The sequence below is a fragment of the Echinops telfairi genome, unplaced genomic scaffold (assembly GCF_000313985.2).
Source record: "Echinops telfairi isolate 266 unplaced genomic scaffold, ASM31398v2 ScPeMD7_22;HRSCAF=79, whole genome shotgun sequence".
Lineage (NCBI taxonomy): Eukaryota > Metazoa > Chordata > Mammalia > Afrosoricida > Tenrecidae > Echinops > Echinops telfairi.
Window position 1 is genome coordinate 8,973,478 of NW_022103919.1, and position 18,698 is coordinate 8,992,175.

The window sequence follows — 18,698 nt, forward strand, 5'->3', positions numbered from 1 at the left end:
CATAAAACTCTCTCTTATACGTGAGTTGCTGTGGATTTGTTTCTCCAAAGTACACAGACTAATACAGGATGTTTTCTTGATGTGCACTTAACCTTTATATAAAACTCTCTTCTACCTGAGTTTCTGTGGATTTGTTTCTCCAAAGTACCCAGACTCACACAGAGAGTTTCGTGATAGTTCCACTCAGGCACTAGTTCTGCACTTGTCCCCCATACAGCGAGCATGTGCTAGGTGCCCCGAGGGCAGAATATCGAACCTTCACACCTGAGCCAAGCTTCATTTTATAGAGGAAGAAGTAGTAGCTCAGAGTCGTTGACTAACTCGCCCAAGGCCACACGGCTAGACTAGGTAGCAGAGCCATGATTTGGACCCCTGGGACTCTTCTTATCCCACAGTGGCCTAGAAAGCAGAGGCAGGCTTGTCCCTGTCTATAAGACGCTCCATTCACTGCCATTGCTGTCGCGGTGAATTGTACTGTGTCTGATAGGGCCAATGGGAGCAGCCTGTGGAGTTGTTGCTAGGAAGAGGAGGCAGGGTAGCGAAAGACTGCGCTCCCTGTCCCCCCCGCCAGGACTTGATGGTGTAATGGTTACACGTTGGGCTGCTAACCGCAGCTTCAGTAGTTCGAACCCATCAGCCACTCCGAGAGAGACAGGCCAGGCTTTCTAGTCTCGTACTGATCTAGTCTCAGAGACCTGCAGGGGCAGTTCTACCCTGTCCTGTAGGGTCACTGGGAGTCACATCGACTCCCTGGCAGTGAACTTGGTTTTGGAAAGCTGGACTTGAAGGATCTATAGTGGCATTTTAGGGTATGCATTCAGCCATTAACGACAAGGTCAGCTGTAGACACCCACCAGCCAACCTGCAGGAGAAAGAAACGGCAGTCCGCTCCTGTAAAGATATACAGCCTCAGAAACCCACAGGGGCAGTTCTACACTGCCCTTCCTATAGGGCCACTTTGACCCAGAATTGACTTGGTGGCAGAGTAGGTCTGCCCCTGTGGGCCTCTGAGGATGTGAAACTTTATGGGAACAGCCAGCCTCATCTCTCTCCTGTGGAGTGGCTGCTGGGTTTGAACTGCTGATTTTGTGGTTTGCAGCTCAACGTTTAAACCCATGACACCACCAGGGTTCCTGTTCTCGGGTCTCACTTCAGGACTGCCTGCAGCAGGCTGGGGATTGAGCTGCATGCTCAATGCTGGCTTTCACAAAGCGTCTGGAGCTGGCCTGAGGACTGAGGCCACCCCGTGTGCCCAGCCTCCCCTATGAGCCCAGTGGTGGGGATTATTCAAGGGACCATTAGTTCAGGCGGAGGCCGGGAGAGGTGCTTAGCTGATTGCTCACTGCGTGGCTTTGGGCATATCCTACTCTGCTTGGCAACTTTGTGGGGAAATTCCTCTGGCTGTCAATTCCATTTTCCCGTAGACTTTGGAAGCATCTTTGTAGTTTACTCCGTGGAGAACAAGGGGCCTGGGACGGGTGACTGTCATTCCTCATCCACTCAGTGGTGGCCAGGGGATCTGGGTGTTGATCTGGATTTGAAGGAACCCTGCTGGTGCAATGGTTGAAGCACTCTGCTGCTGACGGGAGGGCTGGCAGTTCAAGCCCACCCACAGGGGAAACTCGCAGGGCAGCTAGGGCTGCCAGGAGTCCAGATCCAACGGCCGGCATGCAACAATGACCTTGTTCCATCAGAGGGCGCCAAACCCCAGCTCTTGACATCTGCCTGAGTTTAAAAAGTGCAGACCAGGTGAGGATGCCTTGGGTATCAAGGGGTTGTGTGAGCGAGACCAGCACGAACCTCTACCCACCACCACAGCAGTCACCACCACTGCTGTCTCCAACCGCTGCTGCCCCCTGGCCACCCTGACAGCCCAGCTCTCTGCTGGTACTTTGTACACTATCTGCCTCCATCAGGGCTTTGGGGCTTGCTGCCCCTATAATTGGAACACTTGTGCCCTAGACATCTGCAGCCCACCCCCCACCCCCCTGGCCCTTTTGCTTCCTCTCAAAAAACCAAACTCACCCCATGGAGTTGATCCCCACTCCCAGCCACCCTGGGGGACAGGGATGAACTGCCCCTGTGGGTTTCCGCGACTGTACTGCGACTCTTTATAGGAGCAGGGCTCCATCGCTCTGCTGAGGAGTCGCTGGTGGTTTTGAACTGCTGGCCTTGAGGTTAACAGCCCAACGAGGGACCCCCTAAGCCACCAAAGCTCCTTGGGCCCCTTCTGGTGAGGCCTTTCCGGTGGGTGTTGGTAGCTGCTGTCAAGTAGGTTCCAACCCACAGTGACCTTCTGCCCAGCAGAGGGCGACACCTCCGGTCCTGTGCTATCCTCACCGTTGTCCCCATGTCTGAGCCCCTTGTTGCTGCCACGGCGTCACCCCGCCTCCTCAAGGACCTTCCTCCTTGTCAATGGCCCTGCTTCCCCCAAAAGGACGCCTTCTCCAGGGACGGTCTCTCCTGACCACATGTCAAAGTGTGCTCTCTTGACTGCTGCAGGCATTAGCATTGGTTTGGGGCCCAAGACAAAGTGCTTGAGAACTTCAACTTTGTCTCCATTTATGCTGATGTGTCCGATTGGTGTTGTGAGGTTTTGGTCTTATGAACATTGAGGCCTTTTCTGACCCCCCTACAAAACCGGCAGAGCCTTTCAACAGGGGGCAGACCCCTCCCACAGGGGGCAGAGCCCTCCCACTCCCATAGCCTTGCTGAGAGGTGTCAGTTGCAGGACTAGGCCCTACCTAGGCCCACCCCTTTCACCTTGATTCTGGTGACATCAGAGGGCTGAGGGCACACAGGGTTAGGAAAAGAAGCCACTTACTCCCCTCCCCCCTCCACTATCCCACGGAGAGAGGAAAAGAGCCCACGCCACACGAGGAAGATGCCAGGAGATTCACTGGGGCAATGTGGGTGTCTGAGTCCTAGGGGCACTATTGGGTAGCAGGGTGCAGTCCCACAAGCTGCTCCTCAGGAGGGCCAAGAGGCAGTCGGCTTCTGAAAGCTTTACAGCCTTGGAAACCTGCAGAGGGTCACGGAGTCTCGATGGCATTTGGTCTTGTGTTTGAGCCTCCACTTGCCTCTCTCTCTTTACACTAACCTGGAGACAGGTGACCCTCTTAGCTACAGGTGGCTGAGGGGCTGGCCTGGGGCTGCTGGTGGAGAGAGGCAGCCATGAGATGGCCAGGCACACAGAGGGTCTGAGGGAAGTGGATGTCCCTTGGGCTCTCAGACTGCTGGGATGGTGGGCTGCAGGCTTGCTGGGGCCACCACTTGGGTTGACGAGGTGTTAGCTATAGGAGAATTGCAGCTTGGTTGAAAGATGTGGCTGACTGACACCTCATGAGACCCCCACTGAGTCAATTAACTAGACCAGCAGAATGACCCTGGCAAGGAGAGTCCTGGAGTGAATCCATCTCTCCACACACACACACACACACACACACATCACACACACACACACACCACCTCCCTTCACAGGGATGTGCAGACAAGTCGACCTCCACGGCCCTTCAGGTGGGAGCTGCAAGAGGGGGCCTGGGGGAAGATTTAATAGAACAGGAGACTCTAGTTTGCAAAGGAATGAGAAGCTGGTTTGAAAACACTGTAAGAACCAGATGGAAACCAAAGCAAAATAGACGGATTAGGAACCCTAACCAACTCACTGTCATGTAGACGGTGCCGAGTCCGGGGAGCCTATGGAACCGAGGAGAACTGCTCCTGTGAGTTTCTGAGACGCTAACACTTGATGGGAGGAGAAAGGCCCCCTTGTCTCCCTGGGAGCAGCTGCTGGCTTTGAACTGCTGACCTTGCAATTAGCAGCCCAACGTGTATCCACTCTGTCCCACAAACCCATCAAACCAAGTATATGATGGGTTCAGGGAATCCTAACACTGCTGGCCAGGAAGCCACGCCTATGCCCCAGCTGACCTGCGTCAATCCACGCATAGTGTATCTGGGACAGTGCCCGGCACATAGAAGTTCCTAACCTAGCTGTGGCCTCTCAAGTTACCAGGTGCATGTGTTTGGGTCCCACTCCATTTCCTGGCAAACACTTCGGGCTGTGAAATCTTGTTTCCTGTGAGCAGCCAGGCCACGCTCCTCCCTCCGTCCCTGATCCACAGAACAAGGTACAGCCCTCCCCTCCCAGGGCTGGGGCAGCCCCAGCTCACGGACCGCAGGGGGCTATACCACGGCTCGCAGGGAGATGGGGCGATGGTCTCCACTGTCTAAGAGCATTCTGCCAGACACCCCAGGCCGGTCGGGGAGCCCTGTCTCCCCAGCACGACTTACCGACTGGGCGTTCATACCCAACAAACTTCAAAAAGGGGCACTGCAAAAAGTGCTGAGAGAAGCTTCTAGAACATTTTACGGAACCTTCAGGGGGGTGTCCCAGGGCCCTGCTTTCCTTCTGCACACTTGGGTGTATCCACTTGGTCGCCCTTCGCCACGGCCCCCTCCCCTCAGGGGAGATGACCACCTCACCGAGGGGAGGTGTTGCCGCCGCCGCCACTGAGTCAGCCTGCTTCCCTGCGGTCCTCGTGCGGTTGGGCTGCTGTGATCTATGACTTCCATGAGCACGTTTTGGGAAGGAGATTCCCCAAGCCTTTCTTCCTAATCCGTCTGTTCTGGAAGCTGGCCCGAGACCTGCTTCACAGCCCTGCAGCCCATGAGCCTCCCCTGACCTGGGTGGCGGCTGGCCATGAGTGCAGTGGCCAAAGTCAAAATGGGCTCTCCAGCATGGGGGGTGAGCTTTCTACCAGGGAACCACCAGCAGCCTCCGTGTCACTGGAGAAGCAAAGTGCGGTGTCCAAAAGGCTACTTGCCCCAAAGGCTACTTGCTGGAGGCTAGCCAGGCCAGGAGGCATGGGCTGTGCCAGACGAACACGGCCCTTCATGTTTTAAGGCCAACTCCCTTTTAACAGAATATGCTTCTGGGGAGAATGGATGGTCTAGGCTGGCCCATCAGGAGAACAAAGGAAGCCACCCCCCTCCAGGAGTGTGTGTGGGGGGTCCCTGCCACAGTGAGACACGCAGCACAGCGACCAGGGGGGCGAAGTTCTTGTTTATTGTTGCTGCAACTCTTACAGACATTAGCGTTCCGTTAAATAAAGGGGAGCTAGCACACGAAATACATCACAACCCCCAAATCAGACAGGCCTGGCCACGTGACACGGGGGGAGGGAGGGCCGGGCCCGGGGCCAGCCCGCTGAGGAGTTACATTCGGTGGGAGTGGGGCGCCCACGTTCCAGGCTCGCGGGGATAGAGATCTTATTTATATATTTATTTGTATTTTTAGATAGAGATCGTGGAGTTCTGTGTACAAAGAACGATATCGTTACAAATACAATACTATACGTCTTCCAACGCTTCACTCGGAGTTCGACTCCATCCTCTCTACAGAACCCCCGTGCAGGTCCGGACTCGGGGTGCTGTGCTGCGCGGGGGCTTCTGCCTCCTGGGTCCTGACACACGGCCCGGGGAGGCGGGGAGGCCGGTGGAATGGTCGCGTGCTCCAACCAACCCGCACCCACCGGGGAGGAGAGGGGACGCACAGAAAGGAGGTCCAGGCGACCCTGCGCGTTAACCTAGGTAACAGCTACACCGCTGGGTCGAGGGGCCCCGGGTTTCCATCAGGGTGTGGACAGTGAGTTTGGGGCATGTGGGGGGCGGGGTGGGCGGGAGGTAGTAGATTACTCTGGGGCTCTTGGAAGGCCAGTGTTGACGGGCATCAGGCTACAAGCCACTGGGTGTGCAGGGGCGCAGTCACTCAAGAGAAGCGGAGGATGGGCGGCCGCGGATGCTCCAGGTGCTGGCTACGTGGGGTCCGGTCCTCCGACAACCCCAAGGCTGGCCGTGGCTGCCGGGAACTGGGGCATGACGTTTGGTTCAGGCAGGGGTGGGGTAGGCTGCGGGTGTTCACATACATACGTTTAAATGTTGGGGCATCACGAGGGAAGTGGAACCCCACTTCTTGCGGGACTGCCCAAACCGGCATGACTAAGATTCAGGTGAGGAGCGTGGGCGGCTTTGACCTTTGAACCAACAGTGGCTTCCTTGGGTGAAAGATGGGTCGGTTGGCTTCCATAGAGATGTCAGTCCCTAGGGGCCTCTCTACTCTGTCCTGAAGGGTTGCCAAGAGTGGGAATTGACCCACGGCAAGGGGCTTGGTTTGGGGTTTACTCCTAAGCTGGGCTCTGAACTGAACGGTTGGGGGCTGATCCCCCTCCCCGGGGAACCGTGGGAGAAACAGGGGGTGGCCTGCTTCCCAAAGGTGAAGCCCATGGGTTTCTTTGAGGTGCATGGGGTCCCCGGCACTGGGCACTCCCATAGGCTAATTCCCGTGCCCCCAGGGGCAGGGAAGAGGCAGCCCAGCTGGCAGAGCCTGTTTCAAACCCAGCGACACTCACAACCTGGTGAGGAACAAACATTGTCAACACAGAAGTATGGGCGAGGGGCTCAAAAGGGGCTGTGGGGGGATAAAGAATCTTACGCTAAAAGACACCAACAGCCTTCCAGGGGTGCTATCCCAATGGCCTTTCTCAGCACCTCTCCAACGTCCCAACTTTCAAGCAAGAGGAATTTTGCTCCCTCCTCTGGGTGAAGGGTTGGAACAGCCTTACTGGGCAATTGCACAGGGCAGCGTGGGCCAGGCTCTCTTCCCTGGCCCATAGGGTACCCTCTGCTGTTCCAAGCACCCCATCTGCTGCTCTCAACCACAGGGACCCAGACAGGTGTGTTCTCTGGAAGCAGACAGGCTTCAGACTCCTGCAGTGTCCCGTATGACAGCCTATCGCAATGTCTGCAGCGGAGACGTGAGCATGTGACTGGCAGCAGCTCACAGTGAACACCAGACACCTGATAGCTTGGTTCTTTCAGGACCGGACACTGGAGAAGCTGGGGCCACACACGGTTCTGCCCCAGCCCCACAAACACTCTGCTCCTTGCATTAAGCCTAGTGGGGGCTGACTGCCCAGCCGGGCACCCCCAGCCCCACTCCGCAGCTCTCTGGAGAAGGGCAGTCCCTCCCCAGAGAGGACTTCCGGGTGGCTGGCCGCCTCTGTTACAACTAACAGCAGCACAGACACAGCTTGGCTGCGGGTCCCTCTGAGCCTGTTCAGCTTTCCTGATTCCAGGCAGAAACTTCAGGAAGAGCAAAGATCCCAGGCTTTCTAGTTCCCGCCTCTAAGTTCCTGGTCGCCGCCTTCCTCCCCGAAATCCATCCTCGCCCACTTTGCTCACCGTGTTCCTAGTTCCACGAGACACAGCATACAGAGGTGCAGAGAACAGGGGTCATAGGAATATTACAAAATATATTAGTTTCTCTTCCCTGTCTCTACTGAGGGCATGAACAAAACAAGAAAAACGAACAAACAAGTAAAAAAACACAAATAACAAACCCAAAGAAACCCAAACAGAAGAAGCACACCCCACGTGGAAACAAAAATGCTCTTTGGACTGAGAAGTGAGAAACTGGCTCAGAATAATAGTACTAAAAGGGCTGCACGCACAGTGCCGGAATCCCTAAGTATGAGGCACCTGATGGGCACGGGGCCTTCCACACCAGTTACAACTCTCAGACCCACACACGGGCGGCACCGATGATGCTTCCAGGGCCCACTTGGGGGTGGGGGGATCCTTAGGCATAACGTGAGGTCATTATTGTCCCCTTCGTTTTGTGGTTTATGCAATGTGCAGGCCTTTCCAGTGTCACAGCCTGCCTACAAGCCCTGAGCAGAAGAGGGAGTTGGTTCAGCTTTGGGCCAGGAATTGTTAACACACGGGTGTCCTGGAATGGGGACCCAGGTGCTCGTCTTCAAGGGGGGGCGGTCTGTCCTTCCCAGTCTACCAGTGTGTATGAGTAGGGGTGCAGAGCCGGGCCACTCCCTCAGAAGGGGCACTCTGAGCCAAGGAGACGCCGGGAGGGCTTTAGCCAAAAAGGGCTCTCTCAGGACCAGGCTGGCCAGTCTTCCTGCCGCCCTAACTTCCAGGGTAAGGGGCTGCCCGGGGAAGCCACGTGGGTGGTCCAGGGGCTCTGTGTGCTATCGAAGGCAGGTCCCTGGGGTGGGGGGCATTTTCAGCTTATCTTATTGGTGGCAGGGAAGAGGGAGGGGAGATGAGAAGTGTGAGTGAGTGAGAAACGATAGAGGCAAATGGGACCTGCCCGTGTTGATCCAGTGGCTGGTAACCTGGGGACCAGTCCTGGATGTGCCGTGAATAGCCAGGCTGCCTGCAAGGCTCCTGTCTCCTCTTTCTTGTCCTCTGGGGGAAAAGGCCTGTATGATTAGAAACCCGAGTAGGCTGAAACTCAGACTAGCTACGAATGGACTTGGGTTGGCTCAGAGATTCTGGGTGGAGACCATGTACGCATGCCCATTACATGGTGGGCACTGCACATCCTCAGAGCCGTGGGCTGGCTCCCGTTACCACCACACTGCTCTACATGCCTGCCAGCGGGAAGAGCAGAGACCAGCACTGCTGAATCCACTCTGTCACCACCCTGGGAGCTCCTTTCGCCAGGTCTGCATCTCCAGGCAAGAGATGGTTCCCCGCCAGGCAGCAACACGCTTCCTTAGGGACACGCCCACCAAGAGGGTCCAAGAGGGGGCTCCTAGCAGGACCAAGGAGCTCTCCGTCCCCAAGTGAGTGAACACATAACTTTCCTGGATATTTTTGAGAGAGAAAGAGAGAGAGAGAGAGAGAGAGAGGTTCTGGTGGCTCCTCCTCTTCCTGGGCAAACCAGCCGCTGAGCGCAGGAGGGGACTGTCTCGGTGGACACACAGATGCAGCACTAGACACACAACCAGAAGTGAGGAGAGACCTCCATGCAGGCCAGGCGCGGGCAGCACAGGCTCAGATGTAAACCGGCTGCTCCTGGGCCGTCAGCAGCCTGTACATGGCGGCCGGCATCGTCTTCATGTGGATCTGAGGGCAGAGAGCACGCGTTAAGGGGCTGGGGAGGAAGGGCTGCGTGCTCACCCATAAAAACCAGATGCTGTCAAGCCGACTAGTGTCCACCCCGTGTGTGTGTGTGTGTGTGTGTGTGTGTGTGTGTGTGTGTGTGTGTGCGTGTGTGTATGTGTGTGTGTGTGTGGTGTGCGTGATAGGTTTGTGTGTGTTGTATGCATGTGTATGTTATATGTGTATTAGATGGGTGCTGTATGTATGTGTGTGGTGTATGTGATGTATGTTGTATGTATGTGTTGTATGTAAATATGCATGCATGTGTTTCAGAGTAGAACTGGCATCCATGGGGTTCTCAATGGCTGAAGTTTCCGGAACAGGTTGACAGACCTTTCTTCTGAGGAGCTGAGGGCTCTGGAAGGGAGCGATTCTGGGCTTTTGACAACTCCCCCACCCACGCCCCTGCAGAGACAAGGAGGGCAGCTAGTAGCTGAAAGGCAGGCGTGAAGAGGCAACCTTAGTGGTTCCGGACTGCGGACCTCCTGGTTAGCAGATCAGGCGCATAATCACTACGTCACTTGGTCGACTATATTTTGGGTCGTGCAGGGCCACTAAGACCATCACTTCTTTGCAGAGGAGCTGGGGTTGAGATTTGGTTACTGAGGACTGTGTGGTGGGTGGTCAGAAGATTAAGGTGCCCCGTTTCTATGAAAGGCTGGTGTTTTGAGTTTACCCAGAGGCGCCTCGGAAGAAAGACCTGGCAATCCACTTCAGAAAAATCCACCCCAAGAAACCCAGGGGAGCAAGGTGCCACTCTGGCCGCGAATCATGTGGAAACTCGGGAAGGTTTACCGGAAGGCTTGCTTAGGCCCAAGGGGAACCAGAGGTCACTCATCCCCTCCGCACAGCTCCGGGGCCGACACCTACCTCCCCGACGGCATTGGAAAGAATGTGGACGATCTTCTCGTGCGGGGTAGCAACGACACTCTGCCCGTTGATTTCAATGATCCGGTGTCCCACGCGGATGCCCCCCCTCTCGGCGATTCCTCCGCGCATGAGGCTGCAGATCTACACAATCCAAGGCCAAGTTACCCCCTGCGCGCGCATGCGCCCGGCGGGCTCTTCCCTCCCCTCCCCTCCCATAATGGTGCGCGCACAGGACTGGTCTTTTTCCTTCCGCCCCGCACGTGGCACCACATCTCAGAAACACTAATGCCGTTTGAATTTTTGCTCAAGAAAGGTGGCTCGGCTACCCATGTGCACCTCACTCTTGACAGGAGAAGCAGCGCCCGGCTCCCGCGACAGCAATGTCGGATGAGGCAGTGCACAGGGACCGCCGGCTGGTGGCAAACATGAGCCCTTCTTTCAGGGCTGGCTGATGCTCAGCTGGCCTTGCAGAGAACGGCCGGTTCTATCTCCCACGCGCGGCATTCCAAAGAGCATGCTCGGATTTATCCGCCGACTTCCCATGCCATGCGGTGCATCCTTTCTTAAAAGCCCTTGCAGACGCGGAGTGCCACATCTTGTGTGTGGACCCCTTGGTGGCCCAGGACCTTAGTGGCTGGAACTTGCCCTAGGTACCTTTCCCACTTCAGCTAAAACTGGGGGCCCCAAATAACCCACACCAGTTCTATAAGAACTCTGGCGATTTGAGGCTTTTAATACAAAGCAAGGCAGCCAATATGCAGCGACAAGACTAGGATGTGAGAGCCACACCGGCATCATCTTTCCTAGCAGGCAAACTGAGCGATCAAGGTATCAGTCACACGGGATGGGTCTTTCAGATCTGACTGGGAATTTCCGGGGTATTTCTAAAACTTGAAACACACTTGGAGCACAATCTCAATTGACTGAAACTCTTAATTGGAAATTACCCAACTCACTGCCCTTGAGTCTGTTCGGACTCATAGCAGCCCTACAGGACAAAGCAGACCTGCCCCTGGGCGTTGGCGCGACTACAAATCCTTATGGAAGTAGAAAACCCCTTCTTCTTCCTTCAGAAGGGCTAGTGGTTTCAAACTGCTGACCTTGTGGGTTATAAGCACAATGTATGACCATCAGGGCTCTGAATTGGAAGTTGTGGGTGGAAGGTCAAATTCAAAGAAGGGGCAGGTCCATCCCAAACATAAGTATCAGGAAGGTTATGGGTGGAGAACAGATTTGCCAACAAAGCCCAGGCTTACCGTGGCTCCAGAATGAGTAACCTAAAGGAAACATTTCATGTGGCAGCCAGCCAACTTTTCGGATGAAAAATACCCTTCATCCCTCCAAGTGTAAATTCTGTGGAAACCTGAACTCACCGCTAACCTGTGAGTCCCGACTCCCTGCCACCGGAGGTAAGGTTTCTGAGACTGTCGATCCTTACAACAGCCTCATCTTTCTCCTCCTCAGAGCTGGGTGCTGGTGGGTTTGAACCACCAGCCTTGGGGCTAGCAGCCCCGTGCTTACTCCTCAGTGCCACCAGGGCTCCCTTCTCACGTGGGAGGACTCGGTTAAACCCTGCCACAGGAGAGCTGCCCATGGAGGAGGCGGAGTCTGCTGTGCCCCATCCCTCCCCACTTTCAGAGTGCTGGGGGGGGCTGAAACAGAATCAAACCACGTTGTCCTGATAATGACCGGGCCAGCACCCCCAGCCTCCACCCCCCCCCTACCCCCCAAGCCATTCTTATCCCGCTGACGCTGGTGCGGGACTTACGATTCCATTCTGGACGCTGAAGCCCAGCTGGTAGCGCAGGTCAGGCCTTCGGATGAGCACAGTGGTGACCGGCGGGCAGCGCACGATGCTCAGCTTCACTCGGGACTGGTTCTTCAAGCCCTATAAGTGAACAGTGCGGTGACCAGGCGGGCAGCCAGGCCAGTGCGGGCAAGCCGCAGTGCCCGGGTCCCCGGCCACCAGCCCTGACCCCCGACAGGGAAATGACACTGATTTCATCTTGGGGAAATGGCAGCAGCGTTGAAGGGGCTTAATTAAAAAGTGGTCGTCAGGCCGCCTGAGAAGTGTTAACGTGTGCTTTGTGGTTTGAGCCGTGAACCCTTCTCCCTGCAAGTGGGCTTTTCCTCCGTGTGGTGAACTCAAGCACCCCTCTGCCACCCCAGGGCATCTCATCCCCAACAACTTGCCCACTTCATCGGAGGCCCCTTTCTCAGGCTTTGACAAGAGCTTCCTCCCCTTGCTCCCGGCTTCCACCCCCCTAACCTCTCTCCGCCAGCTCAGATTATCAACACCTCCAACAGCAACCGGGAAGAGGCAGCGTCCCCATCAGTCCCATTCTCCCTGGAAGGATGGACCAACCAGTGGCCACTGAGATGACTCTGAGCAGGGCGAGTCCGTGGTTCAGGGCTGGGGTTTCGATGGCTGGTTCTCCGAAGCAGTTCTTCACAGGCACCTCTAAAAGCCCTGTGGTGGAGTCGGCTGGAGGGTCACTGGTTGTTTTGCCTTCGGCTACCTGGCTTGATGAAGGTTAGTGTGCTGGCCCGGGGCATCAGCATCACATGGTGCTTAGGCGCAACGCCATTCTGGGACCCATGGAGGCAGAAACGCCAGGAGCGGCGTATGGGTGTGCGAAGGGGATTTCAGTGCACGCTCTGTGTGAGAACAGACACCTGCAGAAACATGACTCATGTGTGTCCAGGTGAGTTGGTAGCTAGTGCCATGCATGGCAGGATTAGGCTCCTCTGATGTGGAGGCAGGAGCCCAGGCATGTTAGTACAGTTGGGGTGGGGTCGGGGCGACTGGTGAGATGGTCAGTGGGTGGGCCACTATACAGCCTGATCCCAGTCATTGAGAGATGCTGTCATGTCAGGACTCAGGGGGGCTTGTGGAAACCCCGCTCGGCGTTCACATGTCAGAAGGCCAGGGCTCCGAGGGAAACACGGGCTGAGGATGCTGAGGAAACACACGGCCACAGGTGGGGTCCCCAGACCTTCAGACAGACACTCACTGAGATGACTCGGTGTGCTTGCCGGTGAAGCCCTCCTGAAAAGCTAAGGGACTCAACTCTGCTTTTTCAGCGGGGCAGAAAGCCACATTGCGTGGGCGGGTTCATGCCACTGGTGTGACTTGACTTAGGATGCTAGCTTTGTCTCCCAGTGAGAGAATTTCCAGAATGGGCAAATGGGCTGCAGGACGAGGCTTGGGGAGGCCGCAATGTGAAAGAATCAGACCACGCTGCCCTTCAAGTGGAGTCCCGGGAGGTCATGTGGTTTTCTGCGATGGCCTTACTGGCGGTGCCAATTAGATAGGTGGCCATCTGGTCCCCATGACAACAGTGGAATGGTGCGGTCAATTAAGAGCTGCCGTGGGAAGGTAGGGTAGGCGGGAGGGCAGGGGAGAGGAACTGGGGAGGTCTCCATAGCAACAGGAGCACAGGAAAATGAGGTTGCTCTGCAATGAAAGGGAAGTTGCCCTTTGGTTTTTCAGACAGACAAAATCCAGAGGCCAGGACCCGGGGTGATGGCATGGGCACAGCTAGGCTGCTAACTTCCACCACCTACTAATAATTGAGCTTTAGGAATCACGACAGAAGGAAAAAAACCAAGAGCTGGGTACAAATAAAGCAATTAAACTAACTCTAACGAGGGGAAAGTAGGTGTCCACAGAACCTGCTGGCCCTGTGACTCACGGCTCACATATCGTAGGAGGTTACCCAGAGCGCATTGGAAATGCAGATTCTCTGGCCCCGGCCCGGCCGGAACGAATAAATCCGAATCGCATTCCCACGGGATTTTACCCTGGGCGAGTAAAGTCGAAGAATGGGAGGCACTGGCGTGTCCTGAGAGTTGCTTATTAACTGCACCCGGGGTGTGCCGGGCAGCAGGAGCTGGCTAACGGGGCACGTGTGTTTGTCGAGAGTTCACCAACAATCTGGCAGCTATCATAGGCCCCCACTTCATGGCGATCCCAGCCACATGGAACAGCTGGCCGGCGCAGCGGCACCCCTGGGAACAGCTGTAGACTAGGCTGCTGTGACCTACGGGGTTCCACTGCTGACTTCAGAGCCAGAATGCCAGGGCTTCTTCACCTGCTTCGTCTGGGAGCTCCACTCACACCTGCTCTGTAGCGACATGCGAGGGGGCCTCACATGGTTCGTGGGCAAATGGCGTGAAAACATACAATCATCTGTCTCAGAGGAAGGTCAGCCACTACTGGACTCGCTCCTTAGAAGCAAGACTTCATCGGGCATGGTGTCAGAAGAGGCTGGTCCCTGGAGAAGGACGTCATGCTTGGTGAAGAGAGGGTCAGGATAAAGATGAAGACCCGTCATGGGATGGACTGACAGACACAGAGGCTGCCGCAATGGGCTCCAACTTCTCCACAGCGGTGCGGGGCGCAGGTGCAGGCCTGGCTAGGGTTTTGTCCTACTGTACACAGAGCCACTGTCAGTCAGGGCTGACTCAGTTGCACCTACCCAACACCCACACAGGTCCCTCTGATTGTGTTCTGACGATTCTAACTGCTATGAGTGGTAGCAGCCAGCCTGGCCCACCCCCTGTCCTTGCGTCCACTTCCACTGGGCCAGGGCACTTTCCTTCTGGTCTGTGGGTCGATGGTGTCTCACCCCACCCACACTGGGAAGCTTGGCGATGCTCCCAAGTTCCACGTGGCCACCCTGTAAGTCTGTCGGTGCTGAAGGCAGCCACCCAGGCACCTGTTTCCGGATTCTTCATCGTCACAGGCTACGTCTCTTTCATTGCCGTTTAATTTTCTGACTATAAATACTCTACTTATAGACATCAGACTTCAGCCACTAGGTCCAACCGTCCTCCCCCTGCCCCTGGGAAACCACTCGAGTTCGCTTTGTAATCTAAGCAAACCTGGGAATCCCTCAGGTAGCGGCAGTCAGTGCTGCCCTGGGGTCTCCAACGTCCCAGAGGGATGGGAACAAGGGGACTTGGAGCCCTTTGTCAGCATGGACCAGTCAAGGGTGCCTGGAGTCTCAGATGCTTATCTGTGAACTGGGCGCCTGCAGGCCTCCTTACAGCTGCCATCAGGATGGAGGAGGGGCTGGGCTTCACCCGGCAGGTGGGTTGTGGGCCAGAAGAGCAGGTGTTATCACAGGCTCACTGGTGGGGAGGGCGTTTTGTGAGCCTTGGCCCGTGTGGGAGACGTCAAAGATGAGTGGGTCCTGGCAGGACCTCACCACGTTACCACGGCGGCACCAGGTGGTCCTTCCCCAGCCGGGCTCAGACTTTGTCTCCAGGCCACGTTTCGTGTTGCTATCTATCACAAGACCTCGCGCGCACGCATCCTTCAAGGTCTGTCTCAGACAGCCTTACCAAGTCTCCCTCCTCTTTCACGTCTGTGCTGCCCACAGCCCCCTTTCCACTACAAACTTATCTCCACGCGAGCAAGGCCGCTGCGGCTGGTCCATAGGCAGGCGCCCTGCCTGACTCAAACCCCCCAAAGTTTCTGCCAGCTTGTCCATTCTGACCCACCTTGACCCTGTGGGGCAGGGTAGAACTGCTGCTCACTGTGTCCGAGGAGGTGCCTCTTTACAGGAGCAGACAGCCTCATCTCTCTGAGAGGTTGCTGGGTTCAAACTCCTGACCTTTTGGTCAGCAGCCCAATATGTTGCCCACTATACCACCAGGGCTTCCCAGGGCCTTATAGAGGCCCAGATAAACATGCCTGGCTGAATATGCATGCTTAAATCGGATTCTTGTTTTATCCCTAATGGACATTAAGCCAGAGGAAGGAGTTATTTAAGTGCGAGATGAAACAAGAAAGAAATGAGGTCAGAGGAGATGATTTCTTTCTGGGTGTGATTATCTTGTGAGGCATTGAGAATTGAGTCCATTTTATGACAATCAAAAAGGGATGCCCAGTGCCGGCATCCTATAGACTCACCGCACTTCCCACTTGGCCACCTCGCGCCCAAGAATGGTGGTTTTTGTGATCTGCTCTGTGAATCATTCATAGTCTCGCTCTCTTTTATCACAAACTACATACAGACAAAACACAGACACTTTATACTCACACACGCATATGCGTGCATGCATGTGTACACACACACACACACACACACAAACTACTCCCATCTCATGCACTATGTTCTTGATTACTGTCTTGTGGGTTCCTGAGAGGCCACGCAATGCTGTACAATCCCAGTGTCTTCCTCACTGCCCCCTCCCCCCAGCCCAGCACCACAGTGCTTTTTCCAGAGTGGGGGCCGGGGAAGAAGCTTGCAGGGGGTGGTCTACAGACACTGCCGTCAGGAGTGGTCTCGATCAAACTGGCCATGAATGTGCTCGATGACTGTGAATGACCACATTTGAATGTCCCTCCAGAAGCCCCTCTCTGCATTCGGTGTACACCAGCCCCAGTTCAACATGGGGTCACGTCATCTTGGCGTGAAAGGCAGGAGACGTAACAGTTGTGAGGGTGGCACGGGGCCGGGCAGAGTTTCATTCTATCGTACGTGGATTGCTACGAATCGGACCCCAGTTGAGAGCTCCTGACAAGAACTGTCACCCACAGCGAAACCTGAGAAAGGTGGCGTCTTATCAGGCAGACACACCTGTCAGAAAACGACGACCACAAATGTGTCCCACGAACAGAAGGTGACAGACATGTGGTCAGACTGCACCCTGGCAGAAAGAGACCCGGGACCACAATGCAGGCCCGTGGAGGCGTAGCTCACAGGCTTCAGCGTGCCAACTTTTCATATCCCATAAGCCATTCCGTTTTGAAACGGACAGTGGTGACGGGGGACAATGTGGTGGATGTAATTAGGCCACCGGAATCCGTACACCTGCCCCTCACTTCTTGGTTAGGACAACGGGAAACAATGCGATCTCTGGCTACCCTGCATGCCAAGGGCACACATGTGGCAGGACTGAGGGCGCAGATGTGAGGTGAGAGCAACGCTTGGCTGTGAGGGCGAAGGTTAGGGGCCCATTTGACTGGGCCATGACTCTCAATGACGTGGCAGTGCCTCGGGAAGGCAATCAGCAGTGGTGTGAGGAGGTAGCCACGTTTTAGGACCTGATGTGACCACCCTCCATTTCTGCATCATGCTGATTTCTGCATAATGACTTGGTCTTTGGAACCCAACCATGTTGATGAGTGAGAAGTGGTGGACTTAAAGAAACAATTTAAACAGGAGGTTTTATATACATCTCACCACAATAAACTTGTATGTATTTTTAAGGGCCTACATAACTGGTAACAGACATCCCTTCTCCGTATGTCAGCCAGCCCACATGGATGGCATTGTGCAGAATGGGGGCACGGCCCACTCACCTGGGTCACAGGCATGGCTGGTGTGAAGAACAGCGCGTTCTCTGATTGGAAGCATTTCTGTGAGTTGCAGCAGGGATGCGACATCCAGAACCACTGGCTGCCCGTGATTGGGTTGCTGGGCTGAGGCTGAGGCTGGGCCACGTGGGAGACTGCTATGACTGACTATAGCTTTGGGTGCTGCTGGGGCTGAACTGTGTCTCCCCAACACTCGCAGGATGTCCAAACCTCCAGGAACTATGAACAGGGCCTTGTTTGGAAAGACAGTCTCGGAGGAGGTTAACAGTTAGGTGAACTTGGGAGCAAACTGAAGTAGGAAGGGTTCTAATCCAATCGGAATGTTGTCGTGACAAAAGGAGGGCGCACAAGAGAGACCATGGAGGGAAGATGGGCGTGTGGCCCTGGAGTTGTGCTGCAGCTGCAAGCCAAGGACTGCCTGGGACTCTCAGAAGCCAGCAGAGCCCAGAAAGGACCTTCCTTTAGAGAAGCACATGACAATGCCCCGAATTCCAACGTCTAGCTTCCAGAACTCGGAGACAATGTATTTCTGTCATCTGAACCCCACTTTGTGGTACACTGCTAGGCAGCCCCAGGACTCTTAACACAGGTGTGGAATGAGATGCTTTGTGACCCAGAGGTACCATCTCTGAGTTGACAAACAGGTTTGGGGAGGAAGTAGTTACCCTGCAACTTGCTAAAAGCACACCAAATGAACAAAACAAAAACCGAGTTACCACTGAGCTGATTCCAACTCCTCGTGAGCCCTATGTGTCTGAGTGGGACTGCACCCCTCGGGTTTCCGGTGGCTGGGTTTGGGGACGCAGGTCACCAGATCTTTCTTCTGAGGCACCCCTGGACTTGACCCTCCAACCTCTTGGCTAACAGCTGAGTGCCTTAACCTGAGCACCGCTTGGCTACTGGGAGGGTAAGCTACCTGAGTATCACCCTCCGTTCCAGGTCTGCAGCAGGAAGCACTTTCTCCCACGCCACATACCTTAATGATGCTCTGGCAGGTGGACAGCGGCAGCCCCACCAGGCTGGTGCCGTTAATGGACATGATCTGGTCCCCGATATTCAGCTTCCCCGACTTCTCCGCGGGGCCCCCGTGCATCATGTTGGCGATGATCACGGTGGGCAGGATGGACCCCCAGCCGGACTCCACAATCACCACCCCGAGGATTTCTCCCTTCTGCTTCTCGATGAAAACCTGGGAGGGAGAAGCAGGAGGCCGAGTCGGCAGCCGGTTGGGCCAGAGGCAGGAGGCTATGCATTCTCCCCACCCCTCCACCTTTGTTTCTTGAAAGGACGGTTTCATTGACACATAACCCTTATATAGTTCAATAGTTCAATCACATCAAGAAGAGTTGTACAGTCAATGCTAAGAACATCTTCGTCTTTCTTGTGCTCACTGCTCTTAGCTCCCCATTGCCCCTCAACCTCCCCTGATATGTCCCCAAGAAGCCATCGATCCAGTTACTGTCTCTACAGAGTTACCTCTCCTGGGTTCCACAGACAGAAAAACACACCTGAGATAGTTTATTGTGCCAGCCTGGCC

At 55.4% G+C, this 18,698-nt stretch overlaps 1 protein-coding gene across 1 annotated transcript in view; it reads right to left on the reverse strand.

Moving 5' to 3' along the window:
* Window positions 1-5,046: 5,046 nt before the first annotated feature.
* The window catches only part of APBA1 (amyloid beta precursor protein binding family A member 1), an 86,965-nt gene continuing 73,313 nt past the window's right edge, over window positions 5,047-18,698 (reverse strand). The window contains exons 9-12 of the mRNA XM_045288525.1: window positions 18,138-18,431; window positions 11,600-11,719; window positions 9,832-9,972; window positions 5,047-8,925 (exon numbers count right to left, since the gene is read on the reverse strand). Coding sequence (XP_045144460.1) covers window positions 8,854-8,925; window positions 9,832-9,972; window positions 11,600-11,719; window positions 18,138-18,431 — 627 coding nt within the window. The 3' untranslated portion in view covers window positions 5,047-8,853. The remainder of the gene's footprint in view (window positions 8,926-9,831; window positions 9,973-11,599; window positions 11,720-18,137; window positions 18,432-18,698) is intronic.